The 17,109-nt window shown below is 43.4% G+C and overlaps 1 protein-coding gene across 3 annotated transcripts in view; it reads left to right on the forward strand.

The window, feature by feature from the left end:
* The window catches only part of CCDC152 (coiled-coil domain containing 152), a 36,942-nt gene that overhangs the window by 7,294 nt on the left and 12,539 nt on the right, over positions 1–17,109 (forward strand). For all 3 annotated transcript variants that reach the window (XM_038744262.1, XM_038744263.1, XM_038744264.1), the window contains exons 3-6: positions 166–271; positions 4,316–4,384; positions 8,062–8,126; positions 15,706–15,808. In XM_038744262.1, coding sequence (XP_038600190.1) covers positions 166–271; positions 4,316–4,384; positions 8,062–8,126; positions 15,706–15,808 — 343 coding nt within the window. The remainder of the gene's footprint in view (positions 1–165; positions 272–4,315; positions 4,385–8,061; positions 8,127–15,705; positions 15,809–17,109) is intronic.

Consider the following 17,109-nt stretch of genomic DNA (forward strand, 5'->3'; position numbering starts at 1 on the left):
CATCCAGGTCCTCTGATTCCGGGACCTGTACTCTTTCCACTAGGCAACATGGCCGCAGTGTAAGCGGGAGGACGGCGGCGGGTAAATAGGCTGGAGATTTTTTTTTCTGAATTTTTAAGGGTTTTCATTTTAATTTGGCACTGAACTAAATAACTCTTCCCACAGAAAGTGTTAGAAGTCAGTGGAAAGAATAATATCCTGAATATTCAGCTGGACAAGTCAAACTCATTGTTGAAAGTGACCCAAACAAGAGAGGATTATCTTAAAGAAGGTAAGAAAATCAGTTGCTGCCTTAAGTAGTATTTTATTTCACCATATCTGATTTTTTTAAGATATTTATTAAGTACTTACTATGTTCCAGGGACTGTACTAAGCCCTGGGGTAGATACAAGATAAGCAGCATGGCCTAGCGAATAGAGCATGGGCCTGGGATTCAGAAGAACCTAGGTTCTAATTCTGGCTCCACCAGTTGACTGCTCTGTGACCTTGGGCTAGTCACTCAACTTCTCTGTGCCTCAATTTCCACATCTGTAAAATGAGGATTAAGACCGTGAGCCCCATGTAGGACACGGATTGTGACCAACCTGATTATCTTGTATCTGTCCCAGGGCTTAGTACAGTGCCTGGCACAAAGTAAGTTATTACCAAGTAGCATTTAAAAAAAAGAATCATATTGGACATGGCTTATGTCCTGTGGGGCTCACAGCCTTAATCCCCATTTTGCAGAATCCAGGTACTTCTCACTCCCCAGCCCATGCTCTATCTACTAAGCCACACTGCTTCTCCAGCTAAGCACTCGTGTACTCATATTGACCCCATTACCTACATCATTACTATTTTCCAGCTATAATTTATTTTTGTGTCTTCCTCCCTGATTTTCCTTGTTAGCAGGGACCATATCTGCTAACTATTGTACTCTCCCAATAGGGCTCTTCATCCAGTAGGTTCTCAGTAAATACTATTGATCGAGAGCTAGCCCTCTCAGTATTTGTTGTGCTTTATAATGTTATTTCTTTCCCACTACCACCATCTTCATTCATTCATTCACTCGTATTTATTGATCGCTTATTGTGTGCAGAGCACTGTACTAAGCGCTTGGGAAATACAAGTCGGCAACATATAGAGACGGTCTAGAAGTCTTCCACCCTCTACCTTGCTATTGATGCCTGTATGCTATTGATACCTGTCTACTTGTTTTGTTCTGTTGTCTGTTTCCCCATTCTAGACTGTGAGCCCGTTGTTGGGTAGGGATCATCTCTATCTGTTGCCAAGTTGCACTTTTCGAGCGCTTAGTGCAGTGCTCTGCACACAGTAGGCGCTCAATAAATGCGATTGAATGAATGGATGAATGAACCTCTTTGAGATTGTTAGCCCCCTTGGGGTGTAATGGTGGTGGAGGATATTGATAAAGGTAAGGGAGAAGAGTGGACTTGTAGAGAAAAGCAAGGATGTTAGAAAAAGGAATAGGCGATATGATTCTTCTAAATTCCTCTGAATTAATCAAAGATAAGGATAGAAATGAGACCAAACAAAGGAAAGGGTGAAAACACACACACACACACACACACACACACACACACACACACACACAGAGATGGAGAAGGAAAAGAAAAAAGGCAAAGGTCACGTGTGTAGTGGCTGAGGGAGATAATGTCACTATTCCGACATGGATATCATTTTGATAGTGATTGAATCATTTCCATATTCTTTTAAAATATAATTTATTTTGAATCTTGATTTTTATCCATTATGTACTGAATTAGAGTAATGAGAATGGTCCCATGATAAGTCCATTTAAAAAGAGTAAACTTTCTATTTGAGTCTCAAGAATACCTCTGATATTTGAAATAATAATAATGATGAACATCGTTCATATGTAGCATATTTCATCATGAGCATAGTTTTAAAAATGTCAAGATAACCGTAACATAATAAAACATTAAATAGTTCATGTAGCCTATAAAAATTGTCAAAATATTGGGAGGGAGTAATTAGTTATTTAATAATATATTTAATTTACTGTTTCTGTAGTTAATTAAACATTTAACATCAGGTTCAGTAACAATCTTAATGATTTTGTTTTGAACTGCCATTAAATGGATGATTCTTTGCATATACTGTACATCATTTTCAAGCTATGAAAAAAACTCATAAAGATCCTGATATGATTCAAAGAACTGTGTACTTCAAGTGCAGTGACTTTTAAATCTCTAATTTATAAGATCCTAAATAAAGGCAATACATTGAGAGTGAGTTGTCATATATCATTTTTTCCAAGGCATGATGCTTTATATGAATTTGGAGTTTAGGAAGTATGTGTTTGATTACATAACATGCACATCATCATCAGAATCAATATCACCATCCTTAGTATTTATTGACTATCTAATGTGACAAAGTCCTGAACTAGGACATTCTGATTTATCTTTTAATGAAGCATTACTGCTGGTAGGGATTTTCTAAAATGTGAATAAAGTGAAATAATATAGCATTAACATTCAGTTCTTTTGATTCTACTCCTCATTTGAGTCTCTATTTTGTACTGAAGGAGAACTACAAATACTTTGCTCCACATGGAGTTCAGATTCCTAGAGGTGAAATTGTAATGTTCTTTGTGCCTTCCCTATTGCTCTGAACCATAGTTGGCACAGGGTAAGTCCTCACCCAATGCCAAAAATAATAAGAATAAAAATACTCCTCTTTTTAAGTTTTTCATCTTTATATTTTGTGCCATTACTGCTTCAGAGACTGCCACTTCACCCAAGCACTCAGCGTCCAAGAGTTCAGTAGAGAGGGTACAGCTAAAATGCAACTGTTGGAATAGTGGTGCATTTGGACAGTTTCTGGTTAGCGAACCCTTGATTTAAAGTGCAAGGAACTTAAAAAGTTTTGGAATTGGAGTTCATACACCTCCCCAATCAGAAGGCTACTATAACTAATCTACAGGGCACAAAGTGAGCTGTATTCTCTTGGTCTTTTTTGAGTCTAGAATAAGGACTGCTAGGAAGCTCAAAGCAAAGGAAATAATGGAGTTTGATGGTAAAGCCAGAACAGAGATCTGTTAAAGCAGATCACTGTCAGACCCTAAATTATCCTGTGCTGTGCTCTGGCTTTTTTGATATTTGGGGGGAAGAAAAAAAGTATAGAGGGAAAGAAAGAGTCCCATTTAATATAAAAACATATTGCAAGGAGCCCATCTTGTGTTCACAAGTTAAAATTACACTGCACTAACAAGTTTCTTATTGAAATTGTTTTGCCGGACAAAACCTAAACTTTCCATGCAGGACTCTTCAGGAGCTAATTATCTAGCTTGCAATGTATCCAGCTCTTGTGCTTCTGCTCCATCTTCCTCCTGTGCCACAATCACGTTCATTCCCATTGGGAGATAGATAGGGGTAAACCTCAGCCTTTGTGTCCCTGTGTTGGTATTTTTTCCCCATTATAATACTGTTTAAACCTGGGCTTTGGCCAGTTGTCTCCTTGGGAACTTGGTTCTGCCGTGATTACTGGGGCCGTCGTAGAGGTAGCCGACAGATCTTGTCTGACCCTCTTTTCCTCTGGAGGGCAATGAATATGTTTCTTATTTTTAATTTTTTTTTCAATGTCAATCAGCCAGATGGCCCCGATCTCCCAAAGCCTGGGCTTCTGAGTCTGGAACCCACGATAGCTTTGGTATTTGAGCACTTCAAAAAGAATGATTCAGTCCGTCATAAGACATTTTCCATGTGCCTTTTGGCTAGATGCTGGTGAGGAAATAGGGAATGTTCTTATCATAACACTCAGCAATCTGATTAGCATTCGTTGCACAGTTTGTGCATATGAAGGGCATCAGTCAAGGTGTGAGTGTAATAACCAGAGTTTTGTGCACGTGAATTTCTTTGGGTACTGAACCTTTACGTATCTGTAAATTTCTTTGGGTACTGACTGTATCTGAAGAAGAAGTGTTTCTTCAAAGTTCTTCAAAGTTTCTTCTTCACGTTGCCCTAAGTGTACTAGGTGCCAAGGCAGGAATTTGAAGTGGAAATTAATCCCAAATTTTGAAATAGCTTTTACCGCTTTTAAAGCTATCTTCTACAGCTTTCAGATTCGGAAACATATCACTGTCAAAGTGAACTCTGTTTATATGTGCCTCAAAAAGTACATTCCTGTGTGTTAAAACAGGTATGATCCTGCTGTGAATTTTATCACTTTGTAAAATCTAAGCGACTTTTCTCTGGAATAGCCTGTTTTTTAATTAATGATTTATATGTCCTTCTTATCTTTTGCCTTCTTCAATACTTCAGTTCTTGTGAATTGGTTCCTTTTCAATTTTTAGAATGTGCTTCCTTCCAGAAGGTGATAAAAGGCCTACAGCAAACTGTAGAATATCAGTGCAACTTGAAAGGTAAATGAGAAGCAAATACTAATGTGCTCTAAATTGTTCCATTAGTGATATTCTTTGATCTTGTAAGCTTAGTGATATTTTAGAAGTAGTGGAAAAGCCCGAGTCGGCAGACCCTGAGTGCTTTCCGTGACCTAAATCAAGTCACTTAACATTTCCTTGTCTGTAAAATGAGGGTTTCACGAGGGTTTTGTGAGCACGATAATTAGTCAGCAATCAGTAGTATATATTGGCCACCTACTCTAGGCAAAACACAGTAGTAAGAGATTGGGAGAACATAATAAAATTAATAGAAATAACCCCTGCCCTCAAAGACCTTAAAATCAAGTGAAGGTGATGCTTGCTAAAATAAATTACAGATAGGAGGGAGTAATAGATTATATAGCTAAATCCACAACACGTGATGTATCGTGGCACATGGGTGTACCCAAATGATTAAGGTGCTGCGGAAATACCGAAAGGGCATTTAGCAGAGGGATATAAAGTGGGGAGATCCAGCAGACCACTGATCTCCCTATATTTGAACCCCTTTGGAAATCATACCCCTCCAGAAGGCTATCCCCGATTAATTGCTCATCTTCCCACCTGAATTCCATCTCCCCCGTCTGTCACTTCTGCAATTCCAGGCCACCTAAGCACTTGGTCTCCCCTTCTAGACTGTAACTCGTTGTGGACAGGGAATTTGTCTGTTATCTTATTGTACTCTCCCACAGGCTTAATGATAATAAAAATAATAATGATGGCATTTGTTAAGCACTTACTATGTGCAAAGCACTGTTCTAAGCGCTGATAGAGTGTCCTGCACTCAGTAAGCGCTCAATAAATACTATTGACTGACTAACCTGGGTGCATACAAATCCCTGAAGCACTTTTGGAATTTATTTTAGTGTCTGTCTCCCCTGCTAGACTAGGCGAGTCGCCTCAGGGCAGGGATCATGTCTTAATTCCATTCTACTCTCTCGTGTACTTAGTACAGTGCTCTACGTAAAGTTTAGTAGGTGCTCAATAAATATTATTGGTTGATTGATTTTCACCCTCCCAACTTCCCTGCAAAGTAGGAAGAGGCAAGCATTTTTTAATGGGTTTTTTTTAAGCATTTTTGTGCTAGGCATTGTTCTAAGCAGTAGGGTAGATACTGCATAATTAGGTTGGATACAGTCTGTCCCTGATGGGGCTCTCAGTCTTAATGCATTGTAATTGTAATGGCTGTTTTACAGACAAGAAAACAAAAGACCGAAAGGTTAAGTGATTACCCGAAGTCACACAGCAGACCAGGAGTAGGACCCAGGGTTCTCAAGTGTCATCATTATTATTGTCATTGTTATGATTATTATTATATTTGTTAAGCATGTACTGAGTGTCAAACCCTGTTCTAAGCACTGGTGTAGATTCAAGTTAATTAGGTCAGTTCTGGTCCCACGTGGGACTCATAGATTCTGACCAATCAATCAATTGTATTTATTGAGCACTTACTGTGTGCAGAACACTGAATTAAGACAGTCAGTCAATTGTATTTATTGAGCGTTTACTGTATGCAGAGCACTGTACTAAGCACTTAGGCGAGTACAGTATAACAGACACATTCCCTGCCCAAAATCAGCTTACTAAGCTCTTGGGAGAGTGCAGTATAACAGTTGGTAGACACATTCCCTGTCCACAGTGAGCTTACAGTTTAGAGGGGGAGACAGACATTAATATAAATAAATAAATTATGGATATGTACGTAAGTGCTAAGGGGCTGAGGGAGGGGTGAATAAAAGGAGCAAATCCAAGTGCAAGGGCGACACAGAAGGGAGTGGGAGAAGAGGAAATAAGGACCTGATCACACCTCTCCTCCTCAAAAGCCTACTGTAGTACTTATCATCCCGCGTGGCTCCGTGGAAAGAGCCCGGGCTTTGGAGTCAGAGGTCATGGGTTCAAATTCCGACTCCACCACTTGTCAGCTGTGTGACTTTGGGCAAGTCACTTCACTTCTCTGGGCCTCAGTTACCTCATTTGGAAAATGGGGATGAAGCCTGTGAGCCCCCCGTGGGACAATCTGATCACCTTGTAACCTCCCAAGCGCTTAGAACAGTGCTTTGCACATAGTAAGCGCTTAATAAATGCTATTATTATTATTATTATTATTATTATTATTGCCCATTAGAAGTTTGAGCATCACGGCTCTCCTGCAACTAGCTCTTTTCTACTTAGGTGCCTTCCTCTGCCAAAGTTGCCATGAGAAACAGTGTGGGCTAATGGGCAGAGCACAGTCCTGGGAGTCAGAGGACCTGAGTTCTGGGTTTGAATCCCACTCATCCAATTGCCTGCTCTGTGGCCTCAGGCAAGTCACTAAACTTAACCCCTCTGGGCCTCAGTTACCTCATTTGTAAAATGGGGATGAAGACCGTGAGCCCCACGTGGGACAACCTGATTACCTTGTATCTACCCCAGCACTTAGAACAGTGCTTGGCACATAGTAAGCACTTAAATACCATAATTGTTATTATTATTATTAATAAACTTCTCAGTAACCCAGTTGCTTCATCTGTAAAATGGGGATTGAACACCTGGCCTCCCTCCTACCTGGATTGGGAGCCCCATGTGGGACAGGGACTTTGTGCCCCTTTGACTTGTATCTACCCCAGCACTTAGAACAGTGTCTGATACATAGTAAGTGCCTAATAAATGCCACATAAAATTGCCAACTCTGCTAATTGTCCCTTATATACGACTCTCCTTCCCCTGAACAGAGCACACAGTATTCTTCATCTCTTTGAAGATATTCTCCTTTCTTCTTCATCAATCCATAACCTAACCCCACCACCCAGTCTAGTGCTCTGCACACACCAGATGCCCAATACAGTGCTCTGCATACAGAAGACACTCAGTAAATAGTACACTGACTAATTCCCGTCTTTCAAAACTCTGCCAAAAATCACTTCCTGCAAGAAGCCTCCCTCAATTAGCTTTTTGTCAGTCAGCCAGTCATTTATTGAGAGCTTACTGTGTGCTATATACTGTACTAAGCACCTGGGAAAGTTCAATATAATAGACACATTCCCTGCTCACAGCGAGCTTTCAGACTAGAAGGGGAGACAGACACTAATATTAATAAATAAATTACAGGTGTGACTGTGAGCCCCATTCATTCATTCAATTAAGTTGTATTTATTGAGAGCTTACTGTGTGCAGAACACTGTACTAAGCGCTTGGAAAGGACAGTTCAGCAACAGAGACCATCCTCGCCCACATGGGCTCATAGTCTAGAAGGGGGGGAACAGGGACTGTGTCCAACCCGATTAGCATGGTAACTTAGTACTTCATCCTCAATCGTATTTATTGAGCGCTTACTGTGTGCAGAGCACTGTACTAAGCGCTTGGGAAGTACAGGTTGGCAACATATAGAGACAGTCCCTACCCAACAGTGGGCTCACAGTCTAAAAGGGGGGTACTTTAAGTACTTAGCATGTTAGTACCCCAGCACTTAGTACAGTGCCTGACATAGAGTAGGCACTTAACAAATACTATCTATCTGTTGCCAAATTGTACTTTCCAAGTGCTTAATACAGTGCTCTGCGCACAGTAAGCGCTCAATAAATACGATTGAATGAATGAATGAATATGAAAAGAAAATGAATAGAAACAAACTGTGATGGAATCATATATACTTGTGTTTTGTTTTTGTTTTTTTTACCCAGATGAAAATGAACGGCTAAAGAAAGGGGCCGATGTTCTGAAAGACAAGTTGAGAGTTCAGGAGCAGGTGAGCTCTGATGTGGTTTAGTCTGCAGTGATCCGGCCTAGCCCGGGACAAGCCAAAATGTTTACAGAATTCACCCATGTATAACTACACTAGGCTGATCAAATAGAGGGGTTAGGAATTCGTACTTTTTGTCCCAGTTCAGTGCAGCTGGAGAGGGACACCAAGAGACTGTGACCCTGCAAACCCAATGGGGTCCTTCTGGCCACCGCTTGGGAGTCAGAGGTCATGGGTTCTAATCCCAGCCCCGCTACTTATCAGCTGTGTGACTTTGGGCAAGTCACTTAACTTCTCTGGGCCTCAGTTACCTCACCTGTAAAATGGGGATTAATAATAATAATAATGTTGGCATTTGTTAAGCGCTTACTATGTGCCAAGCACTGTTCTAAGCACTGAGGTAGATGCAAGGTAATTAGGTTGTCCCACGTGGGGCTCACAGTCTTCATCCCCATTTTACAGCCTAAGTAACTGAGGCACAGAGAAGTTAAGTGACTGGCCCAAAGTCATCATCATCATCAATCGTATTTATTGAGTGCTTACTATGTGCAGAGCACTGTACTAAGCGCGTGGGAAGTACAAATTGGCAACATCTAGAGACAGTCCCTACCCAACAGTGGGCTCACAGTCTAAAATGGGGAGACAGAGAACAAAACCAAACAAACTAACAAAATAAAATAAAAAGTCACACAGCTGATAAGTGGCAGAGAATGGATTAGAACCCATGACCCCTGACTCCCAAGCCCGGGCTCTTTCCACTGAACCACACTGCTTCTCTAAGACTGTGAGCCCCACGTGGGACAACCTGATTACCTTGTATCTACCCCAGCGCGTAGAACAGTGTTTGGCACAGAGTAAGCGCTTAACAAATACCTCTCAGAGGTAACCAATGACTTCCTTCTTGCCAAATCCAATGGCTTCTACTCTATCCTAATCCTCCTCAACCTCTCAGCTGCTTTCAACACTGCGGATCATCCCCTTCTCCTCAACTCGCTATCCAACCTTGACTTCCCAGACTCCATCCTCTCCTGATTCTCCTCTTTTCTCTCTGGCTATTCATTTTCAGTCTCCTCCGTGGGCTTCTCCTCCCCCCTCCCATCCCCTTACTGTAGCGGTTCCTCAAGGAGCAGTTCTTCTCAGGTCAGGTCAGTTCTCAGTCCCAGACTGAGCCCCCTTTTCCTCTCCTCCTCCCCATCCCCCCGCCCTACCTCCTTCCCCTCCCTACAGCACCTGCATATATATTTGTACAGATGTATTACTCTATTTATTTTACTTGTAAATATTTACTATTTATTTTGTTAATGATGTGCATATAGCTTTGATTCTATTTGTTCTGACGATTTGGACACCCGTCTGCATGTTTTGTTTTGTTGTCTGGCTCCCCCTTCTAGACTGTAAGCCCGTTGTTGGGTAGGGACTGCTTCTATATGTTGCCGACTTGTACTTCCCAAGCGCTTAGTACAGTGCTCTGCGTACAGTAAGTGCTCAATAAATACGATTGGATGAATGAATGAATGAATAATAATTATAATGATTATGAGCCCACTGTTGGGTAGGGACTGTCTCTATATGTTGCCAACTTGGACTTCCAAGCGCTTAGTACAGTGCTCTGCACACAGTAAGCGCTCAATAAATACGATTGATTGATTGATTGATTGATTGGCCTTTGCCCAACATTTGTTTACTTTCTGGGGGCACACCCCCCTCTGGTGGCTAGAGGGTGTCACTGCACCCTTTTCCTGTCATCAAAGTAGACCTATGCTTTCGCAGGGATGTCCCTTCATTCAGTCAGTCATTCAATCATATCATATTAATAATAATAATAATAATAATGGTATTTATTAAGCACTTACTATGTGCAAAGCACTGTCTGTTCTAAGCGCTGGGGAGGTTACAAGGTGATCAGGTTGTCCCATGGGGGGCTCACAGTCTTCATCCCCATTTTACAGCCTAAGTAACTGAGGCACAGAGAAGTTAAGTGACTTGCCCTATGTCACACAGCTGACAATTCGCATTCATTCATTCATTCAATTGTATTTATCGAGTGCTTACTGTGTGCAGAGCACTGTACTAAGCGCTTGGGAAGTACAAGTTGGCAACATCTAGAGACGGTCCCTACCCAACAGCGGACTCACAGTCTAGAAGGGGGGAGACAGAGAACAAAACAAAACATATTAACAAAATAAAATAAATAGAATAAATATGTACAAGTAGAGTAAATAAATAGAGGAATAAATATGTACAAACATATATACATATATGCAGGTGCTGTGGGGAGGGGAAGGAGGTAAGATGAGGGATGGGGAGGGGAAGAGGAAAAAGGGGTCTCAGTGTGGGAAGGCCTCCTGGAGGAGGTGAGCTCTCAGTAGGGCTTTGAAGGGAGGAAGAGAGCGAGCTTGAAGGATGTGCGGAGGGAGGGCATTCCAGGCCCAGGGGAGGACGTGGGCCGGGGGTCAACGGTGGGACAGGCGAGAATGAGGCACAGTGAGGAGATTAGCGGCAGAGGAGCGGAGGGTGCGGGCTGGGCTGGAGAAGGAGAGAAGGGAGGTGTGGTAGGAGGGGGCGAGGTGATGGACAGCCTTGAAGCCGAGAGTGAGGAGTTTTTGCCTGATGCGTAGGTTGATTGGTAGCCACTGGAGATTTTTGAGGAGGGGAGTAACATGCCCAGAGCGTTTCTGCACAAAGACAATTTGGGCAGTGGTGTGAAGTATGGATTGAAGTGGGGAGAGACACGAGGATGGGAGATCAGAGGGGAGGCTGATGCAGTAATCCAGTCGGGATAGGATGAGAGATTGAACGAGCAGGGTAGCAGTTTGGATGGAGAGGAAAGGGTGGATCTTGGCGATGTTGCGGAGTTGAGACCGGCAAGTTTTGGTGACGGATTGGATGTGAGGGGTGAACGAGAGAGCGGAGTCGAGGATGACACCGAGGTTGTGGGCTTGTGAGACGGGAAGGATGGTAGTGCCGCCAACAGTGATGGGAAATCAGGGAGAGGACAGGGTTTGGGAGAGAAGATAAGGAGTTCAGTCTTGGACATGTGGAGTTCAGTCTTGGACATGTACAGATGAGGGAACTGAGGCACAGAGAAGTTAAGTGACTTGCCCAAAGTCACACAGCTGACAAGTGGCAGAGCCAGAATTTGAACCCATGACCCCTGACTCCTAAGCCCGGGCTCTTTCCAGTGAGCCACGCTGCTTCTCATATTGAGTGCTTACTGTGCGCAGAGCACTGTACTGTTTGGGAAGTACAAGTCGGCAACATTCATTCAATTGTATTTATTGAGCGTTTACTGTGTGCAAAGCACTGTAATAATAATAATAATGGTGGCATTTGCTAAGCGCTTGCTATGTGTAAAGCACTGTTCAAAGCACTGGGCTCTTGGGAGAGTACACTATAATAACAAATAGACACATTCCCTACCCACAACGAGCTCACAGTCTAGAGGGGGAGGCAGACATTAACTTAAATAAATAGATAGATATACAGCTATATCCATATGTGCTGTGGGGAAGGGAGGGAGGATGAATGAAGGAGCAAGTGAAAGCGGCGCAGAAGGGAGTGGGAGAAGAGGAGAGGAGGGCCTAGTCAGGGAAGGCTTCTTGAGAAGCAGCATGGCTCAGTGGAAAGAACACGGGCTTTGGAGTCAGAGGTCATGGGTTCAAATCCTGGCTCCGCCAATTGTCAGCTGTGTGACTTTGGGCAAGTCACTTCACTTCTCTGGGCCTCAGTTACCTCATCTGTAAAATGGGGATTAAGACTGTGAGCCCTACGTGGGACAACCTGATCACCTTATATCCCCCCCCAGTGCATAGAACAGTGCTTCGCACATAGTAAGCGCTTAACAAGTGCCATCACTATTATTTAGCGAGACAGTCATTGGTTACCACTATCGGATTTGGTGAGAAGGTCATTGGTTACCTCAGAGAGGGATGTTTCTGTGGAGCGAAAGGGGTGGAAACCAGATTGGAGAGGATCGAGGATAGAATTGGAGGAGAGAAAGGGAGACAGAAGGTGTAAACAACTCTCTCAAGGAGTTTAGAGAGGAATGGTAAGAAAGAGAAGAGAAGCAGCGTGGCTCGGTGGAAAGAGCACGGGCTTTGGAGTCAGAGGTCATGGGTTCGAATCCCGACTCTGCCACATGTCTTCTGTGTGACCTTGGGCAAGTCATTTCACTTCTCTGAGCCTCAGTTACCTCATCTGGAAAATGGGGATTAAGACTGTGAGCCCCACGTGGGACAACCTGATCACCTTGTATCCCCCCAGCGCTTAGAACAGTGCTCTGCACATAGTAAGCACTTAACAAATACCATCAGGATTATTATTAAAGAGATAAAGTGTTAATTGGTGTGGGGGGCGGGGGAGACATGAGGTTAAAGGAGGGTTTTTTTAGGATAGGGTAGACATGAGCATGTTTGAAAGAAGTGAGGAAAAAGCCATCAGACAGTGAGTGGTTGAAGATGGCAGTCAAGAAGGGGGCAAGTGTTTTAATAAGATTTGAAGGGATGGGGTCAGAAGCGCAAGTGGAGGGGATAGATTTTGAGAGCAGGTGAGAGATATTTTCTTGAATTCCTGCTGGGCATGTTGGGAGAGTGAAAGAAGTTGGAGGAGCTGAGGGGACTGGAGAGGAGAAGGGGAGATTTTAGGGAGATCTCATCTGATGGTTTTAATTTTGCTAATAAAGTATGTGGTCCTGGCCATTAGAGGAAAGAGATGGAGGGGGTGGGTGAGGGGAACAGATTTGTGGAGGGAGTTTAACGTCTGGTTGCAACAGTGGGAGCCCCAACTTCCTGACTTTTTCAAGTCCTAAGTTTGCCCACCGTCAACATCATCATTGCTCACATTTGTTGAGTACTTACTCTGTGCGAAGCACTGAGCAGGTCACCTGGTGACAGGTACAAGGACGTTGAGCCAGACTTGATCCCTGCCCCACAGGGAGACTCCAGATCTAAAATGAAAAGAGGGTAGACACAGTGGGAGAGGAAATAATCAGGAAAATTCAGTAAAAACCCAATTCAACGACCAAAGAAGCAGCATCCATCCCTTCCGGAGGGTAGACACAGTGGGAGAGGAAATAATCAGGAAAATTCAGTAAAAACCCAATTCAACAACCAAAGAAGCAGCATCCATCCCTTCCGGAGGGAATAGTTCTCCAGTTCCTCCCCGCACAGAGCAAGACCCTGTCCTGGGTTGGAGGAGTTGGTTGTTCCAATTTACTCATGTTTCCACATGATGAGATTTCTCCTAGCATTTACGGGGCTTTCAAGCCACTTGACTGTGGAGAATTTACTGCAAGTTGGACAGATGTGATTTTGACACCTGTCTACATGTTTTGTTTTGTTGTCTGTCTCCCCCTTCTAGACTGTGAGCCCATTGTTGGGTAGGGATCGTCTCTATATGTTGCCGACTTGTACTTCCCAAGTGCTTAGTACAGTGCTCTGCACACAGTAAGCACTCAACAAATATGAATGAATGGCATGACATTGAATAATGAGAGGGGAGTGGTGGGTTTTGGAAGGACAAATGTGACTGAACTGTCTAGAGATAATACAAATTGACAGTAATAAAACCCCTCCCGCTTGTAAATACAGCGGACTGTGGACTAGACTAGATTAGGCTCTCTCTTTAGATTGTAAGCTCCTTGTGGGCAGGGATCCCTATCAACTCTTTTATATTGTACTCACCCAAGGGCTTGGCACAATGCTCTGTACACAGTAAGTGCCCCTTTTCCTCTACTCCCCCTCCCCACTGCCCCACTCCCTCCCTCTGCTCGACCCCCTCCCCATCCCACAGCACTTGTATATATATATATATATATATATATATAATATGTATATATATGTATATGATATATATATATTATTCTATTCATTTTATTAATGATGTGTATATCTCTATAATTCTATTTATATTGACTCTATTGGTACCTGTCTGCTTGTTTTGTTTTGTTTTGTTTTGTTGTGTGTCTCCCCCAACCTAGACTGTGAGCCCGTTGTTGGGTAGGGATTGTCTCTGTTGCTGAATTGTACTTTCCAAGTGCTTAGTACAGTGCTCTGCACACAGTAAGCTCTCAATAAATACGATTGAATGGTGGGATTTCAAGAGAACTGGGAATTATTTGAACGAATCAAAGGACAAATGAAATGTTTTGAAGTGTGGTGATTTCCGGAAGTTATTAAAAGGCAGACTTCGAGTCTCGTAGCCATTTCTTGAATTGCTAACCAGTCAATCAGTGGTATCTATTGAGTGCTTACTATGACCCAAGCTTCTGGGAGAGTAAATTAGAGTACGCGGGCAAGATTCTTGCCCTCAGGAGGCTTACACTCTAGCAATGTTCTAGCTAATTACTGGACCACATTTCTATCCTCAGCCATGGGTGTGGGATGCAGTGTCAAGTCAGTCAGTCAGTAGTATTTATTGAGTGCTTATTGTGTGCAGAGCACTGTACTAAGCGCTTGGGAAAGTACAATATAACAATATAACAGACACATTCCCTACCCACAATGAGCTTAGAGTCTAGAGGAAGAGACAGACATTAATAGAAATAAATAAATTACAGAGATGTAAATAAGTGCTGTGGGGCTGGGACGGGGGGATGAATAATGGGAACAAGAGGTGCCCTCTGTATCCTGACTGCTGCCCGGATCATCTTTGTGCAGAAACGCTCTGGGCATGTTACTCCCCTCCTCAAAAATCTCCAGTGGCTGCCTGTCAACCTACGAATCAAGCAAAAACTCCTCACCCTCGGCTTCAAGGCTGTCCATCCCCTTGCCCCCTCCTACCTCACCTCCCTTCTTTCCTTCTCCAGCCCAGCCCGTACCCTCCGCTCCTCGGCTGCTAACCTCCTCACTGGGCCTCGTTCTCGCCTGTCCCGCCACCGTCGACCCCCGGCCTATGTCCTTCCCCTGGCCTGCAATGCCCTCCCTCCGCACATCCGCCAAGCTAGCTCTCTTCCTCCCTTCAAAGCCCTACTGAGAGCTCACCTCCTCCAGGAGGCCTTCCCAGACTGAGCCCCCTTTTTCCTCTACTCCTCCCCATCCCCTCCGCCCTACCTCCTTCCCCTCCCCACCGCACTTATATATATAGTTGTACAGATTTATTACTCTATTTTACTTGTACATATTCACTAACAGTGCTTTGCACATAGTAAAAGCTTAATAAATGCCATTATTATTATTATTTATTTTGTTAATGATGTGCATATAGCTTTAATTCTATTTGTTCTGATGATTTTGACACCTGTCTACGTGTTTTGTTGTCTGTCTCCCCCTTCTAGACTGTGAGCCGGTTGTTGGGTAGGGACCGTCTCTATATGTTGCTTACTTATACTTCCCAAGCGCTTAGTACAGTGCTCTGCACACACTAAGTGCTCAATAAATATGACTGAATGAATGAATATCGAGGCGCTCAAGGCATGTATGGCTGCAAGCCCTTAGTACAATGCTTTGCACACAAGAAAGCGCCCAATAAATACGACTGAATGAATGAAAAACCCCAGCTTCTGGCCCAGATTTTGTGAAATGGGTTCCTTTGTAATATTAAAGACAGGTTCAATCTACCAGATAAAAACTCTCCTTTTCTCAACCAGGACTATAAGAAGCAGTTGGACCAATTTGTGGTTGAAATGCAAAGCAAGGAGGAGGCACACAGAATGGAACTGACGAAAATTCAGTCCGACTTGCAAAAGAAAGGTCAGTCCAGTAGCTTCACTGTAGCAGCTACGGGAGGGAGAGCAAGGCTAAGCCATAGAAGATCAGAATTCAGGGTCCCACGTGGATTCATGTTTGCCTCCAGCGCTTAATACAGTACCTCCAGTGCTTAGTACAGTGCTTCATACATAGTAAGCACTTAAATCAATCAATCGTATTTATTGAGCGCTTACTATGTGCAGAGCACTGTACTAAGTGCTTAAATACCATCATTATTATTATTATCCAGTGCTGCCCACACCTCTGCAGTATCAATACTGTGCCTGCAGAAAAGGAATTTGCTAGGTAAATTGTCTCAGTGACTTTTGACTCTGAAAGGGAGACATCTCAATCACAACATCCAGTCAGTGTTTATAGGAACAGCACTGCAGATGAGGATAACATCCCTAATTGTGGTATCTGTTAAGCGCTTACTATGTATCAAGCACGACACTAAGTTCTGGGATAGATGAGGCTGAGTCCAAATAGGAAGGAGAACGAGTATCGAATCCCTGTTTTACAGAGGAGGAAACTAAGAGAAGTTAATTGACTTGCCCAAGGTCACACAGCAGGCAAGTGGAAGAATGGGAATTAGAACCCAGGTCTTCCAACTCCCGGGCCCGTCACTTTCTACTAGATCATGCTGCTTCCCATCTCTGGGGTCTTATAAAATAGCCCCTGACCGAGGAACCCTAATGTCAACAAGATAGCAACTCTTGAAATAAGCAAATTAGAAAAGTGCATATTGCGGGCATAGTGCTTTTTTTTCTTCTTCTGTGGAAATAGTGCGGTGGGAGAAACAGGGTTCTACTGAAATCCCACCATTCAGGAAGAGGTAGTGAGGCTAAAGTAGCGTGGCTTAGTGGAAAGAGCACGGGCTTGGGAGTCAAAGGTCATGGGTTCAAATCCCAGCTCCGCCAACTGTCAGCTGTGTGACTTCGGGCAAGTCACTTAACTTCTCTGTGCCTCCACACAGTAAGCGCTCAATAAATGCGATTGAAGGAGTCTACCATATGCAGAGCCCTGTGCTCTAGGGAAGGAGTGTGACCTAGTAGAAAACACACAGGCCTGGGAGTTAGGGGACCTGAATTCAAATCCTGACTCTGTCATTTGCCTCCAGTCACTTCTCTGTGCCTCAGTTACCTCATCTGTAAAATGGGGATTAAGACTGTGAGCCCCACGTGGGACAACCTGATCACCTTGTATCCTCCCCAGTGCTTAGAACAGTGCCTTGCACATAGGAAGCACTTAACAAATGCCATCATCATTATTATTATTATTTCTGTAGGCCTTTGCAATTCAAT

The sequence above is a fragment of the Tachyglossus aculeatus genome, chromosome 3 (assembly GCF_015852505.1).
Source record: "Tachyglossus aculeatus isolate mTacAcu1 chromosome 3, mTacAcu1.pri, whole genome shotgun sequence".
Classification (NCBI taxonomy): domain Eukaryota; kingdom Metazoa; phylum Chordata; class Mammalia; order Monotremata; family Tachyglossidae; genus Tachyglossus; species Tachyglossus aculeatus.